At 37.1% G+C, this 15,356-nt stretch overlaps 1 protein-coding gene across 5 annotated transcripts in view; it reads left to right on the forward strand.

Annotated features, from left to right (window-relative positions):
• Nucleotides 1–15,356, forward strand: part of grik4 (glutamate receptor, ionotropic, kainate 4) — a 439,025-nt gene that overhangs the window by 400,870 nt on the left and 22,799 nt on the right. For all 5 annotated transcript variants that reach the window (XM_046863059.1, XM_046863058.1, XM_046863061.1 and 2 more), the window contains 6 exons: nt 4,047–4,156; nt 4,818–4,991; nt 5,313–5,478; nt 5,881–6,106; nt 8,119–8,247; nt 8,335–8,453. In XM_046863059.1, coding sequence (XP_046719015.1) covers nt 4,047–4,156; nt 4,818–4,991; nt 5,313–5,478; nt 5,881–6,106; nt 8,119–8,247; nt 8,335–8,453 — 924 coding nt within the window. The remainder of the gene's footprint in view (nt 1–4,046; nt 4,157–4,817; nt 4,992–5,312; nt 5,479–5,880; nt 6,107–8,118; nt 8,248–8,334; nt 8,454–15,356) is intronic.

The raw sequence follows: 15,356 nt of genomic DNA on the forward strand, positions 1-15,356 counted from the left end.
AGTGGCCAAAGCGTCACTATCAATCTTGGTTTCTTAAGCTCGGCGTTCTGATACAGAGCACAGTGTTTGAGCGTTGTCGAGAGCCGAGTGCTCCTCAACCGCGAAAACGAGGTTCACGGCTCACGCAAAACGAGCAACGCGCTCGTTTTCTTTTTCACCACCCATTCCAGCTGACTCCTGCTGCTGCAGTGCTGCTGCACTGTGTTGATTGTGCCTTTGTGTAAACTCAAACCCAGAGTTTAGCGCTAGGGCTGTAAACAAAGCGTTTTCTTTTTTCCACTCGCAGCAGATTGCTGTTCGCAGCAGATTGCCTGCTCGCAGTGCTGAATTTCAGTCAACAGACATATGCGAGCTCCCCCTGTGCTGCACAACAATACAATTATTGTGCCAGTGTAAAAAAAAAATAGGGCGATCTGGCACTTTACACTGCCTTTAGATCATTTCTCTGTGCCTTAATGTAGCTGTTTAATAACAGTGTAGCGAGAATAATCACTGACAGCTATGGCGTGTTTCCGACTCAAAGCATAATTGCCACTCTCACTGTCTTTGACTCGACACTTATATCACGCAATTATACTAATATGGGAAGTGCTTAATTATTTCATCCCATGTTCCTTTTCTTTCCATAGATATGTATCATTTTCATGCCCAAGGCTCAGGAACTTTCCTGTGAATTTGTGTCACAGGCTAAACATTTCATGTTTTGCGCTTTAAAGTGCCGGTTCTATTTCCAGCCACACCTACAAGTTGTCTGTATAAATTAGACGTTGGTCTCTCAGACGGTTACTTCCTTCTGCTTTGTTGTTGTCGCCTGTTTTCACCTGTAGGACAATCCGGCTAATTAGTTCTGACTGTTGCGCAGAGGCTTCCTGCTTTTTTCCTTTCCATGTAATTGCTTCTGGTTGTGCTCAAAGTGTTTTTGGCAAGGAGGAGGAAATAATAATAATAATAATAATAATAATAATAATAATAATAATAATAATTACACTGCACTTTTCATGGTCAGTCTTTCTGAAACCTTGTCACCTTAGAACAATGGGCATCATCACAAAGCAGCTTTACAGAAATAAATACTGTAGATTAGTGAATATTCATGAATTTGTCCCTAATGAGCAGTGGCAAGAAAAATCTCCCTGCAAGATTAGGAAGAAGAGGAACTAAACTTAAAAGGGAACCTGTCCCCATCTGCATGACACCAAATGTGTATATATAATAGTTTCACCATTATTAGGTTTATCAAATGTTCAATAATAGACAACTGAGTGCAAAACTGTTCATGAAAATGAAAGATTCCTAGTAAGCCCTAGCAATTGCAACAATTACAGTCTAAACTCTCTTCATAGCTCCTAATTGATATACTAGTCAAATGCTGTCACAATTTGCCATGATTGTTTTCATGCAATAAAATTACATGGGCAATCACTGTACAACATTTAGTTAATTGCTTAGCCAAACTGTCCAGAACATCAAAAAAGAATAAAAATAAATAAATAAATTAAGAGTGGAAAAATCTTGTCAGTACATAACAGTAGCATTATAAAAATAGATAAAATATAAAAACAAACATTTAAGTACAAATATTTAAAGAAAATAAAAACAGAATTCCAAACAATGTATGCAGAATTTACACACATTAACAGCAAATTAATTCCATTTTATTTTTTCAGATTTTCCAGTGCTTGTTTTACTGTGTTTGGTTGTGTTGTTGTGCACCCATACCCATGCCTTTACACTTGTACTGTGGAGAGATTTCTATTTTCTAGCCTTGTTGAAGTGAAGTGTAAGTGTACTCTATAAACTATATAGTATATATACTATATAGTTTTTATTTTCTAAAGTGATTTATATGATTTGTGTATTTCTAATAATACCATGCCAAAAACATGTACCACTTACATACTTTCTTCAGATCCTGATATTAGATATAACAACTCAAGATTTTGTAAACCTTTTTACACCTCTAGTCATGTCTTAGTAACATAACAAAGGTGTTCTCTAAAGCTAACTTGCACACACTATATGTAATTGCTTAAAGATACCATGGCAATAAAATGATTATTTGTTAATTGTGTCTCTATTATTCATCATGGTTTGTGAAATTAGATGTTTTCTGTATGGACAATCTTAAAAGACAATATTATGACTGACTCAAATTTAATCTCAAATTTAAAAACACCGTATGGACAAAGGTTTGTGAACACCGACCATAGGATGTTTGCTTTTTGTAATAACCTCCACTCTTCTGGGAAGATGTTTCACTAGATTGTATAGTGTGATTGCAGAGATTTGTGCTCATTTAGCCACAAGGGTCTTAGTAATGTCAGGTACTGATGTAGGGTGAGGATGCTTCGGGTGCCTGAAGTCAGCACTTCATAGAAGTCCACTTAAGATTTTTCAGGGAGACAACCAGGAGGCCATAAAAGCACATGCGGTGGAGATGATGCTTGCTTCTGCAATGGAAGGAAGTGCTGCAGTGATGCAGAGAGTGTGGCCTGGAGATGCAGCATCTCGGTCCCTCAGGAAACCAGGGTTACATACGTAACCAAACCTTGAGCTGTGTCAACAACGCTTTGGGAACGAGAGTACAATACTGCCAGACTGACCAGTCCCTGCCTACTGTGAATAGGCACAGCTAAGCCGAAAGACGGAGGAGTTGGGAGTGGCCTTAAGGTCACTTAGAACCTGACAAAGGTCAGCAGGGTGGACTAGCCCGCAGTGTTGCAAATGTCTTGGAGAGATGCTCCAGAGGACCAGGCTTTAAGAGGCCACCACACTCCGAGTGGAGTGAGCTCTGACCCCAGGGAGACCAGAGGATTCATAACAAGATGAGATAGAATACACAATTCACCTGCTGAGGGTCTGCGAGCCCTTTTTTAGAGGGACCATAGCAGACAAACAGCTGCTCCAACTTTCTCCACAGCTCCGTCCTGTGGACGCCGGTTAAGCTTCTCCTGGTCAGGGACCTGAAAAGAAGGAGGATAGGATGCCTGATGGGGGAACCACAGCCATAACCTCCAAAGGTGAACCAAGGTGCCCCATGCCTAAGAGAGAAGATCCCTCTTTGGAGGAATCTCCCAACGAGGTTGCTCGAGAAAAGCTACCAGGTCTGCAAACCATAATTTGCCCGGCCACTGCGGGGTCACCAGGAGGAGATAGACTTCATCCCAGCAAACTCTTTTCAGAACTGCAATGCCAAATGGAAGGACGTGATATTAATAAGCTTCGGCCCTGAAACTTCAGGAACTTCTTGTGCGAAGTATATGTGGAAGTTAGCATCCTTCAGATCAATCGTGGCAAACCAGTCCTTGGGTCTGATTTGAGACACAACCTGCTTGAGGGTGAGCATCTTGAACATGAGCCTCAATAGTGAGCAGTTCAGCTGATGTAGATCCAGAATGGGACGCAAACCCCCGTTCTTCTTGGGAACTATAAAGTACCGGCTATAGAACCCGGACTCTCTGTCTCATGGAGGGACCACCTTGATGGCCTCCTTCCTTAAGAGAGTGTGTACTTCTTGTTCCATGACCAGAGCCTGCTCAGGTCCCATGAAATAAAAAAAAAAAAAGCAAAAATAAACGCTTGTACAGCTTGCTTGGGACACACTGCTTCTGATTCTCATCTGGCCAAGCGATTTCGAGCTTGTCGACAGCATGAGGCACCACTTCCAAAAGATCCTCAAATAGAACTGGCTGTGAGGGAGTGTCAGCGGGTTCACTGGCATCCATGCCCTTCCCCTTTATTGTGCTTATTTTTTAGATACTGAGAGGCCAGTCGAACAAATGGATGAGAAAATATTGATTATTAACACAATTATCACTGGAACAACCCTAGTACAAATAAGCATGGTATTAACATTTTTTCCCTCATCAAATATTCTAGCAACTATTGTGACACAGTAGCACAGCATGGCTTTCAGACAGGGAATAATAAAAAGTATATATATATATAAAAGTAATAAAAAAAATAATAATAATTAAGCAATGCGCATTCTCTAAAAAAAAAAAAGTGTGTGCAGACCTGCATTCTAATCCTTTTGTCTCTTTTAGGGAAGAAGACCGGGATATTTTTCCTTCCTGGATCCCTTCTCTCCAGGGGTCTGGCTCTTCATGTTGCTGGCATATCTAGCAGTTAGCTGTGTGCTTTTTCTGGTAGCCAGGTAAATATTCAGCTCCACACTGAGACATGTAAAGGATCTGCTTTGAACAATAAAGAAAATACTAAAGGGATACATGCCGTTTGTTTTAAATACAGCTCTTTGCATTGCATTACATTTTGGTTGGTTGCTGATCTTTTATGAGGTTTTCATAAGGTTTCATATTAGATGAAATTCTGTGACCTCTTTCTTGCCTGCATGTTTTACCAGCCAACATTTTTATTTATTGGATCTTTGCCCAGACAATTGTATTCTGACTTATTTTCAGCCGCCAGACTATTTTTGTTTTATATATATATATATATATATATATATATATATATATATATATATATATATATATATACAGAATTGTCAAATACTCCAAATAATATATTTCGATGTTTTTACTGTAATGCAAACAGCACCTGTGTGTCACTTAAAGAGCCTTGGTGGCATACTCCTCTCAGCAGCACACTCAGAAGGTCATTATTTCCCCATCGATCTTAAGCAAGCATGTGTACTTCACACTCCTCCACTGAGACTTTAAAAAAAACAGGTTGTAAAGTCACCAGAGACCATAAGTGACTTCATGACTTCATGCTTTGTCAACTGTTAAAAGTTCCTTTCCCTGTTTCCTAAATTCTTTTTTTTTTCTACTCTGTCTCTCTGTCCTGGAGTACAGGTTGACCCCCTACGAATGGTACAATCCACACCCCTGCCTGAAGGGACGCTGTAGTCTCCTCATAAATCAGTACTCCTTGGGGAACAGTTTTTGGTTCCCAGTAGGTGGCTTCATGCAGCAAGGTTCCACTATTGCTCCACGAGCTCTTTCTACACGTTGTGTCAGTGGAGTATGGTGAGAACTACTTCCTCTTTCTCTTTCTCCCTCTCATTCTCTTTTTTATAACCCCAGTGACCACTCATGTTAGATGAAAGCAATACATCCACTCCTTTACTTTGCTGGTCTGTTTCCCTGCCACGTTTTTTTGGTCAGTAATTTGCCCAGACCTTTCTGACTTCTACACATTAGGGTCAGTGGAGAATAAAAGCGAAGCCAGGGATATTTGTTCGAGCATAGGGTGCATTTAGGCTCATCATACAGTTGTCAGTTCTTCTGATGTCAGATAATGCTCCAGTCTTTTCCCTTATCTCTAGCTTTCGGTTATTTGATGTACAGGTGGGCCTTCACGCTTATCATCATCTCTTCCTACACGGCCAACCTGGCTGCTTTTCTCACCGTCCAGAGGATGGACGTCCCCATCGAGTCTGTGGATGATCTGGCAGATCAGACAGCCATTGAGTACGGGACCATGCACGGTGGCTCCACCATGACCTTCTTCCAGGTAATTTGTTCTCCAAGGACAAAAGACGTTAACAAGAAAGCCTATGCCAGAATCGATGGCGTGTCAGCAGGCTTGTCAGACATGTCAGAGCTGCTCAAACCTGCTTTGCTCTGTCTGCTTTCTGGCTTAGCGTCAACACCATTCAACATCTTTCTCCCTAGAGAAGACTCATCCTCTTAATGTGATTTTTTCCAAGGCAGCATCGTGTTTTTTTCCTGCTCTTTTCCAGCTTTATCTCACACACTCCAGACCGTCAGTCGGCTTTCAGGTGTTTGATTAGTTTCATCTATCATACTGCATAACTATACAAGCTGCAATGAATATACAAGCATGTAGGGCTGTGAAAAGGCAGGAATGCAAACCCATCAGAAATGGATGTTTTTTTATCGCCTTTCTGTTCAGAACTCGCGCTACCAGACATACCAGCGCATGTGGAACTTCATGCACTCCAAGCAGCCCAGTGTATTTGTGAAGAGCACAGAAGAAGGCATCGCCCGTGTACTGAACTCCAATTACGCCTACCTATTAGAGAGCACCATGAACGAGTACTACAGGCAGCGTAACTGCAACCTCACACAAATCGGAGGTCTGCTGGACACCAAGGGCTATGGCATTGGAATGCCTGTGGGTAAGAAGAAGAATTTTGCTTTATATTTACAGCCAGAATTATTGGCACCCTTATATGAAAATGTTGTCAAACCTGGTCAACTATTGTATGTGCTGTTTAAGTATCGCATTACACATTGAGTCCCAATTTGCTCTGATAATTCCCTCCATTCTTCTGGGAAGATGTTCCACTAGATTTTGGTGTGTGATGGTGGAGATTTTGACACAATGGTGTTAGTAAAGTCAGGTACCAATGTAGGTGGGGTGAGAAGGCCTCGGGTGCAGTCAGTGTTCCAATTCATCCCAGGTGTTCAATAGGGCTCTATAGCGGGAGATCTTCTACCCCAAACCATGTAAAGCATATCTTCATGGATTTTTCTTTGTTCACAGGGGCATTGTGAAGTTGGAACATGTCTTCTAGATTAAGCAAAAGGGGAAAAAAGTCTGGGACACTGCATGACAATGCCCCTTGTTAAATAAACAAAGTAGTAAAATATTTGTTTTTTTTTTGTAAAAAGTCCTTTCATATATATAAGTGTGTGTGTGTGTGTGTGTGTGTGTGTGTGTGTAAAATAAACACACACTAAAATTTAAGACAAGAATATAGTTCTATTATTTTCTGTTATTTTTATTTTTTAAAGAAATGAAATAGCTAAATATAAAATATATGCAATTATATAATACAATGTGCAGTAACATTTTAATGATGCTGTCCAAGATATGATCTAAATAGATTTCAACACACTATTTTTACAATATTCGGTTAAAACATAGCAAAATGATTCATATTCCTCGCAGCTTTTATTTAGTAGAGATTAGATATGAAATTAATATTAACTGTAATGTTCCACAAGATTGAATAACATGCGTACAAGGATCTTGGAAAACTCCTCTATTCTATCATCCTTCTACAACAGGATTTCAGTAGAGCTCATGGTCATTGCAAAATATTGATTTTGTGTTTATTAAACCATGTAAACACGTTTTTTTCACCATCCATTGAATTGGGAGTGTTTGTTATAGGCTTTAGAAGAATTAACGGCCTGGCAGAGACAACCAGGTTTTCGTGTTGGTAGAAAAATTTCAAAATCTTTACAAATGCCCTAAGAACCTTTGCTGCAAAGCACCCACAATGCATCAGTGTATATTTTTATATCTATCCTAGACATTTTCAGGTCAACTAACATCTGTCTTTTTTGATGTTCTTTGGTGTCTTCCTGAGTGTCTTTCTGAGTGCCTTCCTGATGAGAACACGGGAATATGTATGGAAGCTCAAATCGGGTCATATGAAATCAACAATAAAGTTTTTTTGTTGAACCTGAAACTTTTTCAGAAATTAGGGTTGTGAAAAATGTATTGCATACATAAGATTGTTGAAAAGGTTCATATGAAAATATTCCTAGCAGAAAGGCAAGTAGTGTGTTAATTAGTTTAAAAAAATAAATAAATAAATAAATTATCATTGTATATAGTGTTTATTTTATACTACAATGCCATACACTAATATTGGCACCCTTGTTAAATATGAGCAAAGAAAGCTGTAGTCAGAGTTTTTATTGTTTAACCTTTTGATATTTTGTTAAAAACAAATCAGAAAGATAGAAAATACAAGAAAGTGTGATTTTCTTATATCCATTTTGGGAAGCATAACAACCTTTTTTCCGCACATCACAATGATATCCGATAGTATAAGCCATTGTGAAGAATGACTAAGGGAATTTGGTCTATGTGTTACCTCATATTTATACCCTTGGAAAAACAGGAAGTCATGGTTGTAGAATTTCTTGTTTCCATTCAAGCAGATCATTTTGGTGATTTTTCTTTTAACAAAATATCAAAAGCTTATACAATAGATATACATTTTCACAGCTTTTATTTAGCACAATTAGTGAAGGTACTTTTTTGTTAAGGATAATAATTCTGCTCTGCCTAAAAGTGTTTAGAAGCTATATTATACTGGAAAAAAATTTGTTAAAATACAGTCGCTCTAGTCTGTTTGAGCTTGTATAAATACCTTCTGTGTTTTTTTTAAAGGTTCTGTGTACAGGGATGAGTTTGACCTGGCCATCCTCAGACTGCAGGAAGAGAACCGCTTGGAGATTCTAAAAAGGAAATGGTGGGATGGTGGGAAGTGTCCGAAAGAGGAGGACCATCGAGCCAAAGGTGAAGCTCTGACCGCTAAACTATCGACACTGTCTGTCTATTAATGTGAATAATTTTTTTTTTTTTTTGTGTGTATTTCTTGGGTAGGTCTAGGCATGGAGAACATCGGCGGGATCTTTGTAGTCCTGGTGTGTGGCCTGTTAGTTGCTATCTTCATGGCAGTGTTGGAGTTTGTATGGATGCTACGTCACACTCCAGGAACAGAGGTGAGAGAGGGCTATTTTACCTGCCTCTGCTTTGTGTCCTTCTCCCCGGCCACGCGCCTTCCTTCCTGAGCCCCTTTACCTGTCCTGAACCCTGTTTAGCCCTCCACCTTATAGCACACACCATTGAGTCTACCTCACACAGGTGCTTTCTCTCCACTGACCTGTACCAACGGTACCAACCGTATCAACAGGTGCTCTCGAGAGGTGATTATAATCTCTCTAGTTTCTCTCTCCAGCATGAATACATATAAGTGTATGATTCTATAATTTTTTATAGGTGACATATTTAATGATCATTCTGTGTGAGAGAAAGAGTTTGTTTCTAACAAACAACACAATTTTGATCAATAAAAATGACCGACTATGTTTGCAAAAACCAAAGCTGTGACTCGTTTATGGAAATAATAAAAGAGTTTTAACACGTTTTTAAGAAGGATGCGATAATATTATGCAAATGTGCCATTGTTTCCTTAAGCATGAGCAAACGTGTAGAGGAGCAAAAAACTCTGAGTTCCCACATCTGAGTTCCACAGTCCCACATCACAGAAGCATCTGTCTGCTATGTGTGGAGTCAAGCAAGTTGGTGTGGGAGTTGATTAACTTTTTGTAAAGCGTTCAGCTTTGTTTTTGTCTTTTCTTTTTCGCTATTGTCATTCAAACTTGAAAGGCTTACACATGAGGTTTCTCCATCATGGCAGTAACTTAGAGACAGATGTTGAGGGCTTTCAGTTCATTTATTTTGTTTAATTTAACTGTAACAAGCAATCAGAAGTATACTTGATATGCAAAAGAATCAAGTTAAAAATAGGTTAAAAGGTGATTAGAAACATATCCTAAGATTTGTGCAAGATTTCACACTCCCAGAGTTATTATAAAGAATATAAACAGTTACTGAAATGAATTGCAGGATAAACTCAAAGCAGTTATGGAAATGAAAATGGTTACATAAAGAACAATAAGCAATGAAGTACAGTTCATTAAATGTAATATTTAGCAAAACCTCTTAAAATATTCTACAGTACATATCAAACACACATAATTAATGAAAACTAAATTCATGGTGATGGACAAAGTAAACCATTCCTGTACTGGAAAATATTCTTCCAGTAAACATAAAAAATACTCCTTTTTTCATTTCGACTTGAATAAAAGTCTAAAAGTACTTGGTTTTGAATAGATATAAGTAGTAAAAGTAAAATGACAACTTAAATATATGGACAAATGTTTGTGGGCACCTGGCCATAAAATTTGTATGAGGTTTTTGAACATTTCATTCCACATTTAGTCCCCATTTAGTGCTGTTATAATATCCTCCACTTTTCTGGGAAGATGTTCCTCTAGATTTTAGTGTGCTTGTGGAGATTTGTGCTTATTTATCCACAAGGTTGTTAGTAAAGTTGTGATGTAGGATTAGAAGGCCTGGGGTGCAGTCAGCATTTCAGTTCATCCCAAAAGTGTTTTATAGTGTTGAGATCAGAGCTCTATAGCAGGCTGCAAAATCTTCCACTCCAGTACATGTAAACCATATCTAAATAAATCTCACTTTCTACACAGAGATGTTGTCATTAATGAACAGTTTTGGGTCTCGGAGTTCATGTAAAAGGGTAAATATAATGCTAATGCATATAAAGACATCCTATCTATTTGTGTGCTTCCAACTTGGTGTTAACAGTTTGGGGGGAAGAACAACATATTGGTGGAATAGTCAGATGTCTCAATACTTTAGTTCTATTATGTTTTTAAATTATTTATATGGTTCAAATTTCCATTCTCCTGCACATCATAGCTTTTCAAAGAATTTCCTTTTTTTCACTTATTAATTTATTAATACATGTACATTGAAATTTAATATACATATTGTCAATTTGATCATCTTTGTAAAACCAATTATCCTGATGAAAGCTTTATACTGATAAAAATGCAGATATTTACCTCACAGCTGACTGACATCAGGTAATAAAATCCTTATGTCACTTAATTTTAGTGACTTAATGCTAGATTATGCAGTTGCATGGTTTAACAAAACTGCCATTTTGCTAAGTTTTGAAATTTCATCCTAGTAGCACAATGAATGTAAAGCAGTGTGTGATATTGTCTGGTTTTCATACCAATTTCAAAGCTATATTTCAAACCCTTAAAGCTCTCTATTGTGAACACATTTTGTTAAAAAATGTCAGTACAATCTAATAAAATAAAGGAACATTTTAAGATTCCAAATAATTTGGGTTTTACAGTATGTATGCTTGAGAAGCCTGATAAAGGGTTTCAGAATGAACACAGTCACTTTAAAACCAGTAAAAAAATATAATAATCAGACCAAAAAAGGAAATAATATTTATTCTTCGCTCTCAAATACAGTAAAATAAAATATTTAAATAAGGTGTTTAATATGGTTCAAGTTGGAGCTCTGGAGCAGATCACTTAAGATCTTCCAACCTATGTAGACCATATGTAAATGGACTTTGTGCACAGTGGCATTGTCGTGCTGGAGCAGGTTTGGGTCTGCTAGTTTAGATGTAGGGAAAAATGTAATGCTACCTCATCCATAGACATCCTAAACAATTGTGTGCCTTTTTTTGGAAGAACCACATATGTGGTAGTAAAGTCTGGTATAAAACGTATTATAAAATTGTAACAAATTTTGCTTATATTAGCATAACAACATTGAAATGCATTAATAGTCAAATGTATAAACTATATTTCTGAACCCTATAAATATTGTGCAAGAGCAGAAAAAGTAAGGCAATAAAGAGAAAAAAGTATTTCATTATTAACAGCTCAAATCATGCCCATTAGGTAATTATGTAGCAGGTCTAATGGCCACATCACATCTAAAAACTAAATGTCAGAGCTTTTAAGCCGTTAGTGTTGCAAAACACTAAAATTGGGTTCTTCTGTGAACAGACTAATAAATAGCCCAGAGGATGGATAAAACTGTGTTACTGTGATGTATGTTTTATAGTCTGTGCATTGTGTCGGGTGGGTTGGTGAGGATGTTTGCTCGTTTGTAGATCTAAAGTGTGCCAAAGTGTGCCCACGAGCTGGTACGAAGCATATATTTGACTGTGCTGTAGTTTTACCGACCGCAGTGAGAAAAAGAACAGCTGACTTCATCCAAGAAATGTAATTGGTATAGACTTCATGGCCCAGTGTCTCAATTACCTTCAGAATTTACATTCTCGTGATGTATCATTAGTGTTTCACTAAACCATGGCGAATCAAGTGCACTTTGATATAAAAACTTTACCACATTTCATTAAAGAAAGCACCAAAAAATATCAACCATAAATTAATAAAAAGGTTAGTGTTTTTCATTTTAAGAAAATGTTTATGTTGACATTACTATAATTTTTGTATAATATTTATGTACTGAAATTATGATTTTGTGTTGACACAAATGTCAACACAAAATTCACAATTTGGTACGTTCCTCTGTTTTTGTCACAGTTCGGATCAATTGCAGTACAGTTAGAGGGAAGAAATGCAAAACATAAAATTGCATGTATTTTCTTTTATTAATGCAGTTTTGTATTATTATTAACATTTGTGATCATCAACATTTGAACAGTTTTTACATTTTGACAACAATTTTAAATAAAATGCCTGCTTGGTTAAATAATAAATAAAATAATACTTTATAAAAATTTAATAAATCAAATAAATGCAAAACAATTTAATATTATATTGATTAAATTGAGTAATCAATGAAATTGGCACAAATTAAATTGATTTAATGAAACTAAATAAATTGCAAAAATGCAATTAAATAGTTTACATTTGTTAGACCCCAAGTGGGTAATAAAAAAGGGTGTGTTTTACATTTAATATTTTTTTATAAAATATATTTTCTACTTAACTGTTCTACTTGCTTTAGCATACTTTAACAAATATCTTAATTTCTTCTATTCATTTACTCCCACGATATGTGGAATTGTCAGGATTTTCTCCTTTAAAAAATAATTACTGGACATAACCTGTTAAAGAATCCCTAGTGCTAGCATTAGCCGCTAACCAGGAAGTAGCTAGCTAGCACTATGGAGTCAAGATTTTCATTTTTTTCACTTTTCACTGCATATGACTATGTTTGTGACAAATAAAAAAAATTTGAATCTTGAATCTACATTCTATACGTTTGTTTTATTGTTTTCACAATCGAAATCGTTTTTAAAAAAAGCACTGCTTTTTGTGTGGTTAGATTCAACTGGTGCTGGACTTGGACTGACTAATGTCAAACAATAAAACAGATCACACTTGCATGTAACTGAGACACACCTCTGTTTTAGGCAGACTGCAGACGTTGCACATCGTTCTGGTGTATATTTATTCCTCATTTTGAGAGCATAGCTCAACTCTGAACAATATAGTTATATCAGGAATGAATGCTGCCTATGCATAAAAAAGAAATTTCATTCAGTTTATTAGACTGCAAATGCCACAATAAATCCACACAGTCACCTTCTAACCAGTTACTAGTCTTTGACTCCATCTTGCTGGAGGGATATTTAATATATCATTTTAAATGCTGCCAAGGTTTGAATGATTCCTCCTCGGGTCGTGCCGAATCTTCTTATAAGGATTTAGGTTAGAACCAAGACACCTAATCTTTTCCTGCTGGACCATTCATTAACCTTTCAGAGCCTGTCGTCAGGTCCAGGCTTACTTTAAACACTCATATAGACGAATGACAAGGTAAAAGAAAAGCCGGTAGCTCTATTATGCTGGCAGGGGATGCGCTAACATGGTTTGGATCCACTATTCACTTTACAGGAAAGGATCACTAGGAATCAGTATGATTTCCTGCTGGCTGAAAAAGAATGAAGTATTTCTGTCCTCTTTGATTGCTGTCTCTGACTTGGAAATGTTCCCATCCACAAGGCACAAGGGTTCAGTGAAGGGTTTGTTGAGTGCAAGATTGATGTGAATCCTATGATTGTGGCCATCAGAGTTACCTAAGATTTTGTGAAGACTTCACATTCACAGCATTTAGCATACTTCTTTATCCAGAGTGACTTACAGAAGTGCTTTAAAGTCTCTTTCAATAATTTCAGCCTGATACTGGTTCACTCGGTCAAGGACTATGAATACTATCAGTCTAAAAGCTATTCTGGGAAGATATTATATAGTTAGAAAAGCACACAGAATTGTTTTTTTTTTTTTTTTTGCTATTTAAAAAAAATTCTGCGCAATGCTGACTGCCATGAGAGAACTGGATCAGTTGAGCAGTGCCATAGGATCAGAGTGGGCATGGTGCACTGCAGAAAGCTTATTAAGGCAGAACAGGCTTCCTCATGAGGATTCTTTCAAACACTTTTAGCCAAATAAAATCCAAAATGGCAAATATTAAGCTGTTAACAACAAATCATTTATCTGAAAATAAGCAAAAATTCAAACTGAGACCTCCTGTGCTAACATATCATGATTTCTGCTAAAATTGTTACGGTTCCCCATCAGCTCCCTGCATATCACATGACCTGTCACATGTCACTAAGCCTTCACACCTGTTTTGTGTTATCACTGCTTACCACCACTATTTAAGATCTGGTTGGTGAATGCCTCATTGTCAAGCTTTCCTGTTGGCCTTGCATGTGTGTTGATGTGTGTGCGCCACAGCCTTGCCCATAGTTTGGAAAAGAAAGAGGTAAATTAATGTTTAAAGTCTTTATGTACTCGCATGTCTGGGTTTACAATTTTTTTCCTCCAAAAATATTTTCTTTGATTTTTTTTTTCTTAAAAGATTAGTCGTTATTTGTTATCTGCTACACCTCATGCAGCCTATCGGATCAGGATTTATAGACTAGGGAAAGATTTACAGTATTATTTAATTCCTGCTTAATTCCTGACCAAAGATTTGTTGTTAAGCTTCAAAATGTTGTCGTTTTCAGCTTGGCCCACGTTTTGCTCAGAAATGTGGATGGGTTATCCCTTTGTGTTTCTCTTTATCGTTGGTCAATGCGGCACTTTCGCAGAGGCAGCTAGTAGTGTTTGTCGTATGATTTTACTTTTGATTCTTTTAAAAACTCCTAGAGTTACAGAAGCAAGAACAGTGTATAACACAATGACTGGATTGCTGTTCTATAAAGATCCACTCACTTGTGTTCCTATTGCCTAACAGTGAATTGTGGAGCACTGGTGAATTTCAAATGACTTGAGGATCCATTATATTTTTCCAAGTGAACTGTTATATCTAATTTTGTGGTTGTTAATCACTGCATCATCCTCCTATGTGTTGATGTGAGTTATTCAAAAGATTACTTTTTCACCTTTTGTATTATTTTGCTTAATTCAAATTATTTTTGAAATTGAACATTTTAAATTTCTTTTAGCTTCCCCCATTAGGGGTCACCACAGCGGACCATCCGCATGTTTGATTTGGCACATGTTTTTATGCTGGATGCCCTTCCTAATGCAACCCTCCCATTTATCCGGGCTTGGGACTGGCACTAAGGCTTGTGCAACAGTAATGGCTGGGGTTGGTTCCCTGACCGGGGATCGAACCCTGGCCGCAGCGGTGAGAGCGCCGCATCCTAACCACTAGACCACCAGGGAACCTCGAAATTGAACATTTTAAATATGTTTGTTTAATTTCAGTTAGAATGGGACAGCTTTGAAGTGGTTTTGTATATGTATAAACGTTTTATACATATTAGGGCTGTCAAAATTAATGCAGTAACGCAAATTAATTTTAACAGCACTAATTTTGTTAACGCTCGATTAATACATTGCGGATTTCTGTTTGACCGTTTTTTAAAATAAATAAATATAAAAAAAGGCGAAATTAAAATATTTAACTCAACACACATTTATTCACAATGTCCTTTTTTTTTTTTTACATAAAAAAATAAATAAATCCACCAAAAAATTATTTTTAATTACTAAACATTTGTTTTACTGATGCGCCAAGTC

Source organism: Silurus meridionalis, chromosome 12, assembly GCF_014805685.1.
Source record: "Silurus meridionalis isolate SWU-2019-XX chromosome 12, ASM1480568v1, whole genome shotgun sequence".
NCBI classification, from domain to species: domain Eukaryota; kingdom Metazoa; phylum Chordata; class Actinopteri; order Siluriformes; family Siluridae; genus Silurus; species Silurus meridionalis.